Genomic DNA, 17,753 nt, shown 5'->3' on the forward strand with positions numbered 1-17,753 from the left:
TTTCATAGTAATATTGGCTTGGGGTCCCCTGAGTACAACAACTGTCAACCAGTTTTATTATTTAGTTTTTTTTTTTCTGAAGCAGAATCTTGTGTAGCCATGGATGGCCCCTGAATCTCAGATCCCTGTGCCTCCGGCACCTGAGTCCTGGGATAGAAGAAGGTGACATTATGGCCTGGTTAGGTGGTTCTGAGACCCAAACAGGAACTCTACCAACTGGGAATGGAAAATATTGCTAGCCTCTAATTAATTAGAAGAATTTAGCAGCAATGAAGTTTCTAGTATATGACAAAGTTTTACAGTAAAAACCTTTTTAACATAATATGTTTTATGGTAAAATATAATGTATATTTAATATATTCACTTAGATATTTTGAACCCTCCCTCATAAATCTACTTTTATTGAGATGCAGATAATTCAGTCAGTTTAAAATCTGAGAGTATGTTAAAATTTGATAGTATGTTAAAACTCAATGTTATGTTGTTAACAAGTCAATTTAAATGTTTAATGAAAAAAATATTTGGAAAATTAAACTCTGTTCAGGAATCTGTTTCTGTACATGTTAACTGAAGAGTTAACAAGCTTGTTGATCCTTGCTCTTTTTTTCATCAGAAAGCTGGACTACTTTGGAGACATGTGAGAACAGTAGTTTGTGCTGATAAACCTTGTTAGGCAAGTTATCTGCTTCCAGTGCTGCCTGGAGACTGTTATCCCACCAAGAAGAGTTGTTCAGGGCCTATCATTTCACCATCCTGTTTACAGTCTCACGGTCAGCTTCATTCAAGCAGAAAGTTGGTGAGCAGTGCTAAGACCAACGACCTTCCTCTGAAGGTCACGGGATATATTCATGGTAAAGCACAAACTGAGGTCAATATAATTTATATCACTTAGTGTTTTAGAAAACCAGCACGTCCATTTTGTCTTGTTAGAAACCCAGCTTTATACAAATGGCTTGACAGACTGAATCAATCCCTTTCCCTACCTCCATTCTGACATAGAAAGTGGAAAGTTTTTATCTAGAGAAATCATACACCTGTCAATATTCTAAATTCAAATATCCCAATGTCCCAATCTTCTTTCATTTGCACTAGTGTCTGTATGTGAAACTTCTTTCCCTCAGTGAACCCCACTGGCCTTGACACTCTCAGACCCTTCCTGTCCTCGCAACTTAGACCTGGTGTCCATGTCTCCTACTTCCCTTGTATAACATCCTTTATGGCCTCAAGTGTTTAAGATCAAACCAGAGTGTCTCTGAGCACAACCACACACACACACACACACACACACACAAAGAGGGAGAGAGAGAGAGAGAGAGAGAGAGAGAGAGAGAGAGAGAGAGAGAGAGAAGATAACTAGACTTCTCTTTGCCCAGGGATCCCATTATATTCTCTGTGCTACTTCTTGAGAACTTCTGTCTGCTCTGCGTACTCTCACCCTCATGTTTCCCTGTCAGCTTTCCCGTCCTAAACCCCACCCTTCTGATTCCTTCTCCCCTTCTTTTCCTGGGAATTAACTTGGAGACTGCACATATGAGGCTCATGCTCTACCAATGAGCTACTGCAGTCCTTGCTCCTTTTAAACTACTGGGCTCGTATCTTATCTATGGAGACTATCTGTGGGGTGTCTTCATGCTGCCAATAACAACACTACAATACTATGGGCACCTAAAAATTCTCGTCTGTGTTTTCTCTATCAATGTCCAGTCTCTCCATAAGTACTCTGAACCACATTCACTGATCCGTGTTGCTGGTATTGTTTCCCAGGCCCAGATGAGATGGAATGTAAAATGAAACTTAAAAAAAATTAAAAAGCAAATGTAAAAAAAAAATAATAAAAAGAAAATGAATAAAAGTATTTGCAATTTTTTTTAAAGGGAAGGAGACACTTTGGAATTTGAAGCAATATTCTGTTTCTTATAGTTTTGCTGATTATTAATGTGAATTAAATCTAATTAATATATCAACCTTAAAAAAAGAAAGTAGAATAAATGAATGAGTGAATGAATTAATGAATTCAGCTTCCTTTCCTCTCTAACAGTTAGTTGAGGTTTCTGAGTACCAACAATATAAAATCACCTTAAACTACCAACTAAACTGATTTGGGCACACATATATAAACTTCTGGTCATAGTGTCTGGAGGGCCAAGAAACCCAGTGCTGAGAGGCGCTCTGTGGGGAGTGATCGCGAAACAGGGTACGCGCCCGCAAACCTCAGAGGATAGATAAGACCAAGGTCCCGACGCCCTCCTGATTTTAATGAAGTCTGCCACGCCATCTTACGTTATCTTCGGGTAGGAAGATCCTCGCCTCATCACCATTTGCTTTGCCGTGAAGGAGAAATGAGTTTGGTCTTGCAAGTGAAAGGAGTGGCTGTTGGGCAAATAGTGGAGGAACCAGGGCAGATGCAGCAATGAGAAAGCTGCTGGGATTGGCGTGGGAAAGTGAGGGTTGGGCAGAGCAGAAGGGTTGGGGTAGAAAGACAGACAGGCCAACAAGATGGAGAGGCCTGGGAGAGTGTGCTAGTGAAGAGGCCTGGGAGGCACGAGCCAGTAACGGACGCCAAAGCAGAGAAGCAAAAGCTGGCATAGAGGGTGAGTAGGGCCTGTGGGGGCCTGGGGGGTCGGCGGGGACCTGTGGGGTCAGCGGGGGCCAGCGGGGTCCAGCGAGGAACAGCGGGGGCCTGTGGGGTCATGACCGTTCACCATCTGCTGTCCTCTGCACATTAGGGTGGGAGCAGTGGCCCTGGACTACTACCGCCGTTTCTTCCATCCCTGACCACTTAAGAATGCTGTGGCCCCTCCTTGGGTTCTGGACTGGGATTTTGTACGTCCAGAACAGAATGCATCAGGACTTCTCAAGTTATTTACCCCATTCATTTGCAAGGCTGCCTGGTGGCCACTCATGGAGCACCTCCAGTTGCTAATGTTTTTTTTTTTTTAAATGGTCATTCTTTTTTGTTAATTTAATAAATTTTTTAAAAATGGTGGCATTGAACTCCATATTGAATAGCGTCTCTGAGAAGGGTTGGGAGTTTCCTGTTTTTCTGTTTACTGCAAATGAAAGCAGTCACTCCCACATCTCCATCTTCAGAAGAAAGAGATGCCCAGTCCTTCCTTGACCCAGGTCCCACCAGCTACCATCAGACCAGGCACACAGCCATCTTCTGACGTCCAAATGAGAGCATTTGGCCTTACTTTCTTGACTTTCTTTCACTGCTCAGGAGAATGAGGTGGCCAGGCAGCTTCTTGCTCCTGCTGATAACCACATGTTCCACCTTCTATGTTTTTTATCCCGCTGACCCATATAAATAATCTTGCTAAATGCTCATCACTCTTGTTAATCCCTCATGGTTTCTTGGACCTAACGAGGAAACAGAATTTAAGCCGCCACGTAAAAATGTAAAGTGAGAGAAAGAGATATCTAATCCTAAACCCCATTTTGCAATATGTAGGGGTTTTAGCTGTCTGTACAAGACTAGCCTATTTTAACCTGAATATAAAACCCTCTTCATTTTATTACTGAGTTTTAGGACTTATTTGTGAACCATATCAGGATATTTCCCAGAACTGTCAAAGATGTGTCATGGGGACTTACCTGTGTTGATGGGTGGCTTCAGATACTGGCCGGCTTTTCTACTCTCTATCACACAATTTGAGTACAGCTTTCTTTTTGTTTACTGTTTTATGGAGGGCATGCTTACACTGGCTTCTTCAAACAGGCCACAGATATGATTTCTAAGGTGTCTGGACTCAATCCCGAGCTTGGTACCTAAATGGGATACCTAGACACATCCTAAATGGTCCTCTGTCCCAGGGGATTCATCCACTAGTTTAGAGTATTCTCTTTGTGTACATGGCTGTTGAGTGTAATTGGAGCCTGAGAATGGAGTAAGATGACAATTTCCTTTAAAATGTGTGTGTGTGTGTGTGTGTGTGTGTATGCGTGTATGCGTGCGTGAATTTGTAGGTTCTTACATATATCATTGTGAGTATGTGAAGGTAAGTAGAAAACTTGTAGGAAGCAGTTCTCTTTTCCACCATGGGAGGATCCAGGAATATAACTCAGGTCATCAAGCATAGTAGCAAGTACCTTTATCTCCTGAGCTGTCTTACTGGCACCAGGAAGGCAGTTTTAATAGAGTTCCTTTTCATTAAGATAAAAATAAAAGCAGCACTTCTTTACCCATTCTTTCCCTAGTCAGATGGGGCTTAAATTGACTTAAAATATTCACTGCTAAAACTCTAGACTCTGGAGTTCACAGAAAACGGAAAAGAGGAAAGTGGGTGATGACTAAGGAGAAACAGATTGAGCAGCTGGAATATGTGAAGTGTTTGAAGATTGTGTATTCATAGTAGGCAGAAATATAGTGAGTTGGCTTGATAGTGTTAGAATCATGTGGATAGGCCTGGTAGCAAAGCGGCGTGTCTGCCAGCAGATTCGGAGCATCTGAGCCCTAATGGCCATTTCCGAAAAATAATGACAGTAAGAAAACACATAGAATAGCAGCATTCATTCATTTATAAACAAGGCCTTGCTATGGTTGGTCTTAAATTTGGAACTTCCTATCCCAGTCTATTATGTGTTAGAATCACAGGTGTGTGCCACCACACACAACTAGTTCATCATTTTAAAATTAGTATTAAGGTCTTTTATTGGATTTTTAATACATTATATTATAATTATACAATATATTTTGATTGCATTATTTCTACTCTCTGAACTCCCCAGTTCTTTCCCATCTCTCTACCCATCCAATGTTATGTTCTTTCTTTCAGAAAAATAAATTAAACATGAAAAAACCAAAAATACAAAGAATATTGAATGAAACAAAACAAAAAGCTCATACAAAATACCTCAGAGTCCATTTGTGTGGACCAATTACTCCTGAGCTTAGTGTCTGCCCTGGAATGGGGTTGATATATGCTCAGTGACAATTCTTCAGAGAAAAGTGATTTTTTTTTCTCCCCCAGCAGGTATCAACTTGCAAACAGCTTCTTGGTTAGGTCTGAGGCTTTGTGCCTGCCACATCTTCTCTGGGTTGGGCTTTGTCTAACCTGAATTTGTTTAGGTGTATGAACTGACACAATATCTGTGTGTTGATATGTGTATCTACCCTCTTTTGTTGAAGATGCTATTTTCATGGAGTCATATACCACCGCTGGCTCTTATAATCTTTCTGCTTCCTCTTCTGCATAGTTTCTTGTGAGTTTAGGTCTATGGAACTTCTTAGGCCAATGACTAAACAAAATGAGCCTATTCTTAGTATTAAGGGTTTTAACTGGCAGTATAAGATGCTGTTAGAGAATGGGAATTGCATTTAAATTGCTTTCATATATGTATTCCCCAGCTCTTAGACTCAGTTACAATGCTATGGAAATAAGTGAGGTTCAAAGCAATGAGAATACACAGACAATTTATTTACAGCTTTCTAAATATGGGACTTTGTTGCAAGGAGCTGCTTGTTCTTTCTGGCCTCCCAGAACCGAAATAACAACATAGAAACTGTATTAATTAAATTACTGTTTGGCCCATTAACTCTATTTTCTTTCTTATTGGCTAACTCTTAGATATTAATTTTACCCAATTCTATTAATCTGTATATCACCACAAGGTCGTGGCCTACCAGCCAAGTGTCAGCACATCTATCTCCAGCGGCAGCTCCATGGCATCTCTCTCTGCTTTCCTTCTCCCAGAATTCAGTCCAGTTTTCTCCACCTACCTAAGTTTTACCATATCAACAGGCCAAGACCGTTTCTTTACTTATTAACCAATAAAAGCAACATATAGAAAGAAAGACCTCCCACACTAGGTCTTAGCCACTCCTGCTTACATTGGGCAGAGACCCTAAGGCATGCATGGTACTTGAACAGGTTTCTGGTGACATGATGGAAAGGCTCAAGTGATACTCTGGCGAAGGAGAAATAAGTACATGCAGAACATCCTGTGTCATGGGCTTATGGAGAACTTATTTGGTTTTCTCTGTTGGGTTCTGAGTTGTAATTAGAACAGTGGCAAGCAAGAAGGTGGCAGTCATTGGCACAGTTATTCCAGTTCTGAATTGACTAATCAAGTTTATGTTTGTTTATGACTGATGGACATAGGGTTTTAGACAGAAGCAACATTTTCATGCATGGACTATATATTTGGTCTTTCACTGTTCATAATACCTCATCCATATAATAGAAAACTAAGGCCTGAAGATGGTTAACCATTTTTTTTCTCAAACATAAAATTTGTTGATAAAAACTTTGCTCACATACTTGAGATAATTAATGCTTATTAAGTGTTTATCCTATTCTGGGTATTGATTAGTCTATGTGTGTTATTTATTTTTATTTTATCTATATATATATATAGTGTGTGTGTGTGTGTGTGTGTGTGTGTGTGTGTGTGTGTTTGTTGACAGAGGCCACTTGCTGGTTTCCTGGATGCCCAGACCCAAAATAATCACACAGAAACTATATTAATTACAACACCGCTTGGCCTATTAGCTTAGGATTCTTATTAACTAATTCTTAAACCTTAAATTAATCCATTTCTATTGTTCTATGTATTGCCACAAGGCTCATGGTTAGCCAGTAAGGTTCTGGCATCTGTCTCCTTCGGCAGCTATCTCTATGACTCTGCCTTCTTTTCTCCTCTCTCTCTGCTCAGAATTCCCACCTTGCTCTATTCTGTGCTGCCATAGGCTTCTTTATTAACCAATGGTAACAAAACATATTCACAGCATACAGAGGGAAATTCCACATTGTGTGTGTGTCTGTGTGTGTGTGTGTGTGTGTGTGTGTGTGTGTGTGTGTGTGTAGTGTATATGCCATGATGTGCCTGTGGAGATCAGAGGACAATTTGAAAGAGTTTATTCTTTTATTTGACCATGTTCATCCCTGGGATCTAAATCAAGTCCTCAGGTTTGGCAACAAGTATCTTTTTTCCACTGAGCTATCTCTCAAACCCTGTATATGCTATTTCAGTTCTTGTAGTAGGATTATAAAGCATTATCACTTCATCATTTTTAATTTCAAGAGTAAAAGGCCAGCACTCCAAATACTTTAGCTATTTTCTCCAAAGTCTCAGAGCTACTGATGGGTCCAGCCAGGATTTTAATCCCATATGTAATAGATTGACAGCTACATTCTCTGATATACCATTAAATTGCCTATTTCTGTACTTTCTTCACAGTATCAGCCTGTTTTATATTATGTCTATCAGAACTTACATTTTTCTCCATTTTATGGATACTCAGGATATGGGTATAAATATAGGTAACTAAAAAATCTTTCCACATGAACTAAAGAGATTCAGTCTTTTTCATATGCTTGAAAAATATTGGATTTATGTAACTACAAATCAGGAAAATGGATGAGAGGCATGGCTATTAAATTATTAAAATTTAGAAATTGGAGAACAGAGGTGTATAGGTGACAAAATGGATGGAGACAGGAAAGGATCCCGCCAAATGGATGGAGACAGGAAAGGATCCAGCCAAATGGATGGAGACGGGAAAGGATCCCGCCAAAGGAGTCTGGAGTTGATAAAGCTCTGCCGTCAGAACGCTTGTGCTGATGGTTAGTGAGATGATTCTTAGACAGCATAGACGGTGACTTTTCCATCCTTTGTGTCAAATAAACCTTTAGTAATCATTTCTTGGGAACGTTCAGTCCTGAATTCTGATTGTTGTGCCTCTGCTTATGATTGTGACAGATTCTGTGAGAGACTGAAAGAGCTGAGGGTCTTCATCACACAGTTGTGTCAGTCAAACTTAACTGTAACGAGTCACCTTCCTCCAGTGTATCTTCCACATGCAAATCACTTTGTACAGGCAGAGACGATGCCTCAGCTTAGAAGCAGCAGAAGAAGTATTTGCGTCATACATGCGTGTGTGCATGTGCGTGCACAAGCAAAAAGGGTCCAAATAGGTCAGAAACCAATTTTCTTTGTCCCTCTATCTCTGGAAAGCCCAGATGCTCATGGTCTATGCCTGTCTTAAACTACCACTGTCGGGTGTTGGAAGCATTGTCGGTGTAGTAGGAACCCCAAACGTCTATTTGTGGAGTTGTTATGATAGGTGAATCTTCATAGATACATTCTCTACGTCAGCAAACTTTATTTGGAATACATTTCCTCCCCAGACTCAATTGAAAAGAAAAACTTATAAACCAAATTATGAGTAAATGGTGCTGACTGCCGGTAGACCATGCTCTAAGACAGCACAGGACTGCATGGTTAGAAACACTTCTTTCGGTTGATAATTTCCATGGGTTTGGCCTAGGGTCTGTAATTTTGCAGTCTGAGTTAGCTAAAATGCATGCATTCTGTGCAAAGCATATAGTCACAGCAGTTTTTAAATGGAATATTTAAACCAATTTCCACATTAAAACCAATATACACATAAAATCCTCTCTTGTGTTCATATCATTTTATTGTCATTGTCTTGCTCTTTCCATTTCATATTCCCTTAAGCTCTAGAAAGCTTTTTGTATCCTTACTTTCTTCCCTAATCATTAAGCTATTGGTTTCTTACAATCTAAATTATATACGTTTTTGCTAAGGATATGTGTTAAAGCTCCCTATGATCTATCACCAGATGAAATGGATACCACATACACGCTTAGTCTTTATCTTATGTGAACTTTTGGTCCTTCAGACTTTTTGGCTTCTCCTTGAAATTCCTTTCTGTTGTTCTCTCAGACCCAATTTGTTTTTTTTTTTTTCTGATTTCTCTTAGTCATTGTCAAAGCTAATTCTCTTGGCATTCTTTTTCAAAACTAGTTGTTTGTTTTTATTCAACTAGGAAATCCACAGTTCCTGACTCTGTTTTCACTTTACAAGTTTCTTACAAAGGCTGGAAATCTCTACCGCATCATCCTTAGCAATGAGGCAAATATAAACTCCCAGTGTTCATCTCTTCCCCCCACGTGCCAGTTTATCTGCACATAGACCTGGTTAGGGATCCAGGCAGTGTTATCTCTCCTCTCCACCTCATCAGAATCACCAGTCATTCTACATGCCCTCCCCCTGCTACCTACCACACCCAGCTTCCCACCACCATTTGCTGTCTCGCTAACATGTTTTGCTTCCTAAATTTATGCTTAGCTTGCTTCCTTGGGAAACATCTCCATCACTTAATAAGCATCCTATAATATGCTGCTGACCATTGGGCCTATAACTATCTTCTCATTGATATGTTCCTGTGGGAGATTAAATGATTACACAGAGATCTTGTGTACTTTTGTATTTTAAATGTTGATCGTATTATACGTAATGAACACATTTTTTAATGCACGTTTAGAAAATAGACATCACAACAGCAATGTGATGCTTGAATCTTCTGGATCAACATTATCTAATTCCTTTATTGAAAATCTAGCTGTATGAGGCTAATTGAGATTAATGAGAGATAATGTAACCACAGATTTTTACTTTCAAAGTTGAAATGCTTGGGGGCTATCGTATAGAATAACATGGATTTTTAAAATAGGCTCCTAGGTGAGATTTTTTTAAAACTTAATTAGCTATTGTATGAAATAAAATACATTCAATAAATAAGAAACTATAGCAAAAAGCTCTGTTACCATCACTACTTCAACCTGAAACTTTAGAGATGTTATATTACTAAGCTCAATGATGCTTTTCAAGAAATATTTATGAGCATCCCATATTTGTCCATACTGTGAGAATTCAAAGAGGAATGAAGAGACATAATTTCTACATTCCAAGATGCAGCAGAAAATGCTGATAATTTGAAATTTGACTTCTGTATTATTGAAAAGGTCCATGGAGTGGTAATAAGACATTTGAAACTGTTTTCCTTTTAATCCTCTTTCTTCCCTCCATTCCATCTAGACTCTCACATAACAAGAGAGAGTGGAGCTGTCGAAATGGAATACAATGATGAGAACTGCTTCTGATCCCGCTGTGTTTCCCCCAGGTATGGCAATGACAAATGTTTGCTGCATTCTTTGGCCTGTGCAGTTTCCATTATCTCCCTCTCCCTCTATCTTCTATATTATTTGCATGTACTTGATATTTCAAGTGCTTTCCGATTTATTAATTTCTTTAAATTCTATAATACAATGCCAGACATGAACCAATCTCCTCCCCTTCTGGGTCTAGATAATTCTGCCAAATCATTTTATTCATTGTTACTGGCTCCTTGTGGCATGACAACAAACTGTATCAGCATGACAACATTTATATCTAAAATAATTTAAATTAGTAGCAGATATTATGCCATAAGATGCTATATAAAATTATATCAGTGGCATCCAAATATGTAGTGTACTATTTATTTCTTTATCTACTAATTTGAACATTTTGTAGAAAATGACTCTAAGGTGCTTCTGGCGTAATTTCTTTGTAATAAATTCCCAGTGTTTCTTATTACTTTTGATTTCCCAATTCTCCAGATGGCAAACATGCACTCTATTTATTTGTTGTTTTACTAAGCATAGATTTCTTACTTGGTGCTACTATTTGTATTATATCTTTGTATTGTTTTGTAGCAAATGAAAACTGTTTCTCCTGACAATTTAAAAAACTAGAAAATTAGTTATAAGCTTGTTTTTCTAGTAACATTTAATGCTTCTCCATAGCTATATTATTGGGTGGACTGTGTGCATGTGTGTGCGTGTGTGTGTGTGTGTGTGTGTGTGTGTACGTGTGTGCATGCGCATGTGTGTAGGCCAGTGGTCAACTTCTGATGTCCTCCTCAATTGCCTTTCCCACCACTTCTTTTCTTTATTTACCTGAAACATTTATTTCTCTGTGTATGTGTGTGTGTAGTGTGTAGTGTTATTGTATGTGTAGATGCTGTGTGTGTAGTGTATACAATTGTGTGAGGGAATATATAGAGAAACAGTTGTTCTCTACCTTAAGTGTTTGGGACAGAGTCTCTCAGTGAACTGAAGCTACTTGATTTAGCTGTTTAGTTGACCAGTTCCTCCTCTTTTATTTTTTGAGACAGTCTTTCAGTGAACCTGAAACCCAATCAGGCTACGTTGGCTGGCTGCTGAAACACAGGGACCTGTTAGAGTGTGAGCCCGCAAGTCTGGGTTTACAGTTTGCACCACCACACCCAGTTTGTACTTCTGCCCCTAGGATCTGAAATTAGCTCCCTGTGTAGCAGCCATTTTGTTGACTGAGCTCTCTCTCGTCCCATCTCCAGGGTCTCTCACTGGGACTGGAGTCCATAGATTTGGCTTGCCTGCCTGACCACTCCTGTCTTCCTTCTTCCCCAGGACTAGGGTCCCAGATGTGTACTGCCACACTCATTTTGGGTGTGCTAAGGATCCAAACTCAGCTCCTTATTGTTGAGCAACTGGGAGTTGAGTGGCTGAACCATCCCTCTAGCCCTTGTGGAATGATTTTAGCTTCTATTTTGTATTTGAACTGATCACTTAGTTCACAAAGCACACAGTTCATAGGGTAATAAACTAAGTGTTGATAGAGTTGTAAACCCAAATAATTAAAAAGAACCTGAACATTTGTATTTAAATACTTTTGTAGCAGTCATTTATGAAAGCTTTACTTGCCCCATGTCATGATGACGATGAAGCTACAATGACTTTCATTACAAAAGAATATATATAGGAAAGCATACCTTTCTATCCATCAGAAACACCCTGATATGATCACTGTTGCATTCTGGGCCAGTTGGGGAGTGGGAAGCTGTTGACGTGCCCCATGCTTTAGAATGAGTCCTGTAACAGGAAACCTTAGCGTTGATTAAATTTTCTCAACTACCAGCTTGTAGCTGCAATGAGGATAAAATGAGCCTTTTCTGTTGGACTTCACGCTAGTCCTCATTTTTTTCCTGGTTTCAGTCTAGTTTTCTTTCCCTGAAGATCACTTACTAGGCTCTGGTAAGGAACTAGAGAATAAAAATGAGTGAGGTGGGAGGGGACAGAGCATGGAGCTTTACCTGTTTCTAATTTAGCTCTCAGGCTCTGCAGCCAGGAAAGACCCTGTGACCTTCTGCTGAGGGCATACTTAGGGGGAGTTAGACTTTCCATATTTATTAGATTTTAATTTTGGAACTCACACGAGATGGAATTCTCCCTTCTTTAACAACATGTGCTTTGTATTAATTCAGTAGTCTACATTTTGAAGAAGATCATTTAGGGAATCTTGATGCATAAAAACTTGATACACCCTGGAGACGCTTTGCCAATGGCTACGATCCTTTTGCAGAATTAGGAAAATCAGCCCTGGGTAACAATTCTCAGTAGAATAACAGAAGCTGAGTCGGTAGGAAAATGGGGGATTACCAGGAGGTTATCCAATCTTTAAATCCTCCAAGGTCCATAAAAAGGACCAGCACAGTGAAATGAGATACCTCCAGAGAACAAATAGATTCAAATTTCCAAACCAAGGTTAAATACTGACTTGTTTTGGTTACTGCTGTTGTCCAGCCATAACCTCGAAATAGTTGATAGCTTCAGGCTTTGTTTTAGATCCTTACTACTCTTCTGTGCCTTAATGACACATTAATCACTGAGAGGAGTTGACAGTATTTGTTTCCTTAAAATATACAAAAAAGATGGAAAAAAGTCAGGTCATATGCATGTGGGCATTTTAGGGAAGGTAACAAAGGGAAGAAGAGAAGGGAAGGAAGGGGATAGGAAGGAAAGGAATGGGAGAGAGGATGTGCAGGGAAGAGAGGAGAGAGGGCAAGAGGAAGAGGAGAGATTGAAAATTAAATATTAAGGTGTAGGTGGAAAAATACATTGCCACCTTCCTTAAGTAAACTTAACAATTTCTGTAGAAAAATTCTGATAAAAAGTGTAATCCCGTTAGCAATATATGTTTGCTATGTAGAAGACCTGGATCTACAAACTAAAAAAATGTCTAAAAACTGACGCTGCAGAGATTGTCCTGCTCTCCACATCAATTAAGATCCCATTCTGGTAGTTCAGTCACTTTTTCTTTATCATATGCAATCAAACCAAGCTCGGCTAAATTTCTGGGACTTTTGTTTCTTTGCAGTGTGGTCTTCGGGCCCACATAGCATTGTCTTGCCATATGCCATCTCTCAACTAGGTGTAGCAATGCCATCCTAGATTTTTTAGGTGCCTGGTGGCTTGAGTCTCCCGGGTGTGGTATGGCTGGCATCCTCACTGGGTTGATGCAGAAGAATGTGAATCCATCCCCTGAGCTCTGTGTACTTTATTAGTTGGTGCTGCATCCTCCTTGGGCTCACCCACAACTTCTGTCTCCAGACGTTGCAAACAACTTTTGACCTATTGTAATTTGGATATGAAATGTTCTTAGTTGACATCTGGGTTTGAACACATACTCCCCAGCTGGTAGGAGGTTTCGCAAGGATGTAAGAGGCTTTTGGAAGTGGAAACTTTTGGAGAAAGAGGGTCACTGGGAATGGGCCTTAACATTTTATAGTCTGGCCTACTTCCTGTCTCCTGTCTACTTCCTGATTCCAGACACAAACAGATCAGTGGCCTCATGTTCTTACAGCCATTCTTTCCCCACTGTCATGCACTATTTTCCTTCTTATGGTGTGATCAGAAATCAGCCCCCCCCCCCCCCCGTTTAAGGCTTTGGGTGGTTTTATTGGTTTGTTTGTTTGGTTCACTTGATAAGTGCTTTGTCATTTCAGTGAGAAAAGTAAGTACTATATGCCATTATAAAAATAATATTTCATTAATGTTACTTCTCAGGACACTCTGTGGCTTAGAGAGCCAATAGATTTCAGATGATTATTGCTTTTTTTTTCCTAGCCGAAGCCCTGAGAGGAACCACTACAGTCTTTTCCTGAGAGAAAATGCTAACTGCCACTCACCTCATGGACTGTTTTTACAAGCATGCTCTCACTAGGGGGAAAGAGACTCTTGATGATCCAGGAATTTAACAATACCGCCTTATAAAACTAATTCTTAACTGGCAGTGGCAGCAGTAACATGAAGAATTTGAGGTTTTATATAAAAAAGTGCATCATAATAGCTGTGAATTTGTTTTAGTGTATTATAGGAAACATAGTAGGAGACGTGAATCTGTGTATTCTGGTTAAGCAACTGCTACTGGCAGGCTATAAGCACAGGATAATTGATGTAAGCTGTGTACCAATGACCAGAAATGAAACAAGGAGAAATAGCTTTGCTTGGGTGAAAGATCTTGAACTTGAATTTAAAAGAGGGGCTAACCAATAGGTTCATAAATGAAAAGGTACACACTTCAAATGCTCCAAGGAATATGAATAAACTACATAGAGTATTTTCTTAGTTTTTAATAAAGAGAATTTCTCAAAATGCATTTTCCTATACTCTACTACATGTTAAAAAGTGTAATCACTTGTATTTGAGTCAGACGTGGCCTGTTCTTTAGTTCTGAGGACAGTGGGAAACAAGCAGAGATATTTTTATTAGTAGTATTCCAGCCTACTTTTAGGCGACAGTGTTTGTAAGCCATAGATGAATACCTTTGGTCAGTTCTTCAACTTGGCAGTGCAAAAGTTGTAAGATCAATGCGGTTTGGCTGAACAGAGGGTACTTTTTGGTGATGTCACACCACTGAGGGTGACCATCTGGAGCACATGACTTCTCTGGTGGCCATGTAAAGGAGAAGAGCTGGAAGAGCAACTGGAGTGTTCCTGTCCAATCTACTCTCCATTCTAATGGCCAGGAGGTCAGGTTTATGGTCTGCCTGGCACCATCCTCAGAAAAGTTTATAAAAATCTGTTTTCCTGTAAACCTAGAAAGAGGAATTCTTGTGATGATCAGATGGTATTGTTTCTACCTAAATTCCCAGATACAACTCTTATTAATTGGAAAATTTTTATGGAAAATTTCTTCATTATATCTTTTACATTATATTTTTCACAATTATTTATATTTTAATAAAAGGGAATAGGACTTACCACAGGGCAGGGAACCCTGACTGCTCTTTGGACTGGAGAGGGAGGGGGAGAAAAGTGGGGGGAAGGGGAGAGGGGTGGGAGGAGGGGGAGAAGAATGGGAGGAGGGGGAGGGAAATGGGAGGCTGGGAGGAGGTGGAAATTTGTTTTTTTTTCTTTCTTTTCTTTATTCTCCTTTTATCAATAAAAAAATACATAAAAAAAGGGAATAGTATAATAAATTGAATCTCAAATAAGCATGCTGTATTCAGGTTTAGAAGATAAATGAAGGTTTATTTGTTTTTCAGGGACAATTTGGAATTTTTTCTTTATTGTAAAATGTCTGGTCTTTTTTAGATACTTCTATATAAATTCATGTTTAACTGAAGTGATTAAATAAATTCAATTTATAAAACACGACATCTCTAATAGTTACTGTACTTCGTCATGTGCCCTAGTTGCCTAAACCTATATGAAGCTTGTGTAGATAGCATAGAGTTTATGTCTTAGGTAAGAGAGAAGTTGTTTTTTTTTTTTTGAAAACAGACATATTCATCTTTACATGAAAGTAGCTGAATAATGATATGTACCAGCCACCCCAATGGGTCTCTAGTTAAGGCTTATATTTGATAAGCAATGTCATCTAGCCTTAGTTTCCTGATTGAAAAATAGTGTATGCCTTCTAGTTTGAATAGCTAGATGAAGGTCAATGATCTCCAGAATGCTTACCCTAACCAAATAGAAAGCATCTATAGAAGAACTTGATCTTTCTTCACACTTACTACTTCATTATAAATAGTTCCCTATATTGCTGCAAGATAACCCTTCTGTACATTGTGAATATATGTTGTTCTCATTGGTTAATAATAAAAGCAGTTCGACCAATAGCTGTGCAGGATTGGGTTAGGTAGGAACAATCAAACTGAGGACTCAGATTAGGAAGGGCAGAACAAGGAGAGACAGGAGCAGCTGTCCAAGAAACAACATACCAGCAGACCAGTAAAAGCCACGACCACATGGCAATACATAGATGAACAGAAATTGTTTAATTTAAATGTAAGAGCTAGTTAGTAATAAGCCTTAACTATAAGTCAAACAGTTTATAATTAATATAAGTTTCTGTATGATTATTTGGGACAATGCAGTCAGGACATTTAGCGTCTGTTTACACAGTATTGAAAATGTCATTTGAAAGAATTCCATGGTTTTCTTAAAGAAGAATGTATAGTGTTTGCATTATAAATTATTGTCTCTCCTTGAAAAAGATTGAGGTAATATGTCTGCACATAGCATGAGAATATGGCTTTCAAACTCTGGCCCTGCCATTTCCTAATCTCTAGTTTATTTTGCTACATACTGACCAAATTTTTGATATTTTATTATAAATTCTATAAGAAAAGTTATTTCATGTTACTCATCGAGTGCATTCAACGTTGTGACATATTAACTCCCAACACAGACTCTCTGTGAGTGTGTTTTATGGTGACTGCTCACTCTAAGATATTTATTCATATTTTTTCTTGAGTATTCCACCCCTTTTCTAATCCTTCTTTCTCTCCCACCAGAAATCCTTTATTGTTAACATTTCATCGAGTGTTCCTTCCTAGTTTGTAAGACTGCTTTGGAAAAATGGCTGAATTGCTTTGTATTCTATGAAGTCACACCACTCATGTTTGCAAGCATACGTGCATTTTAGGGGCATGCTCACAAAGGCCTTTCTCATTTTAGTTTCCTATGATTTGATGGATGAGTGCTTTATTCTTTTTAATTTCGACTCTTTAATGTAGTCTTGTTTTTGAGGTCATGTAGTTCTGAAGTCTAAAGCAGGAGCGGTAAACACTCCTCATGATTTCATTTAACCAGGCTTCCACACAAAAACTGATTAGGAAATTCGCGGCACGCTGTTATCACGTTAATACACAGAGTAGCATATTATGGAGCTCTGAGAACTGCTTTCATTTTGTTTCTCTTCAGGAGTGCTAACCATAGTCCCTCTCTGAGACCTTGCCAGTGTCTATGGCAGGTGTATCTGGAGTCAGATATCCAGTGAACACTGACTCTGAACTGCCCAGATAAAGAATCTTGCTAAATGGTCTTACTTCTTTAAAGTTCTGGGGATAGCTTTGTGCTATGTGGCTAGCAGGTTGATGGGAGAAGTAGATGTGTATATAGTATATTTCAAGTATAAGCTCTTGTTTTTGCATTTCTTGGCCAAGATTCCTGTAGCAATTTTTCAAGTTTTCCAATTTTTTAGAGGAAGGATTGCTATAAAGCATCTGTCAGAAACACACAGTCCAGGTCAATAAATAATTATTGACATTCTAAAGAGATAAAACCAGAAGGCACATTTCGGGGAATCATAAGTAGTATCTGAAAACAGAATGTATCTGCTAACTTAGAAAGTCATTAATCCCATTAAATTTTGAAAACTTCAACTTTGCCATAATTGTGATTGTCCATTTTAGGCAAAAGGTAGTTATTAACTATGAATAAGTTAAGCATTTTACATTTTGTCAGATTCTGTGTTCCTCAGTATGCCCACTGTAAAACTGTGTGATGTGACTCACAGGTGAATCATGATTTAGTACATGTTAGTGACCTATGTAATAATTTCATATCATAAAAGGTGATTTGAACTGCTTGTCATTCACTTTATCTCAAGTTATTACCAGAAGGTGAAGGGCTCATCTCTCCCCTCAGACAACTTCTGAATACATTGTTAGATATGTTTGAGTGTGTGCGTAGAAACTGTGTCAGTTCTTTTGTGTGAGAAAGATGGCATTGAATCTTTCTGAAGATGTGTGTAGCTTTATCAAAACCGTGAGTTGTATTATTTAATGTGTCTTAATGTGATTGTATGTAATACAGATGTAATACAAAATCAATAGATCTTTATCAAAAAATGGTT

At 38.8% G+C, this 17,753-nt stretch overlaps 1 protein-coding gene across 1 annotated transcript in view; it reads left to right on the forward strand.

Moving 5' to 3' along the window:
• Positions 1–7,426: 7,426 nt before the first annotated feature.
• Ccdc178 (coiled-coil domain containing 178) overlaps positions 7,427–17,753 on the forward strand; it is a 349,165-nt gene continuing 338,838 nt past the window's right edge. Inside the window, exon 1 of the mRNA XM_075971135.1 lies at positions 7,427–7,565. Coding sequence (XP_075827250.1) covers positions 7,427–7,565 — 139 coding nt within the window. The remainder of the gene's footprint in view (positions 7,566–17,753) is intronic.

This window comes from Microtus pennsylvanicus, chromosome 4, assembly GCF_037038515.1.
Source record: "Microtus pennsylvanicus isolate mMicPen1 chromosome 4, mMicPen1.hap1, whole genome shotgun sequence".
In the NCBI taxonomy this organism is placed as follows: Eukaryota; Metazoa; Chordata; class Mammalia; order Rodentia; family Cricetidae; genus Microtus; species Microtus pennsylvanicus.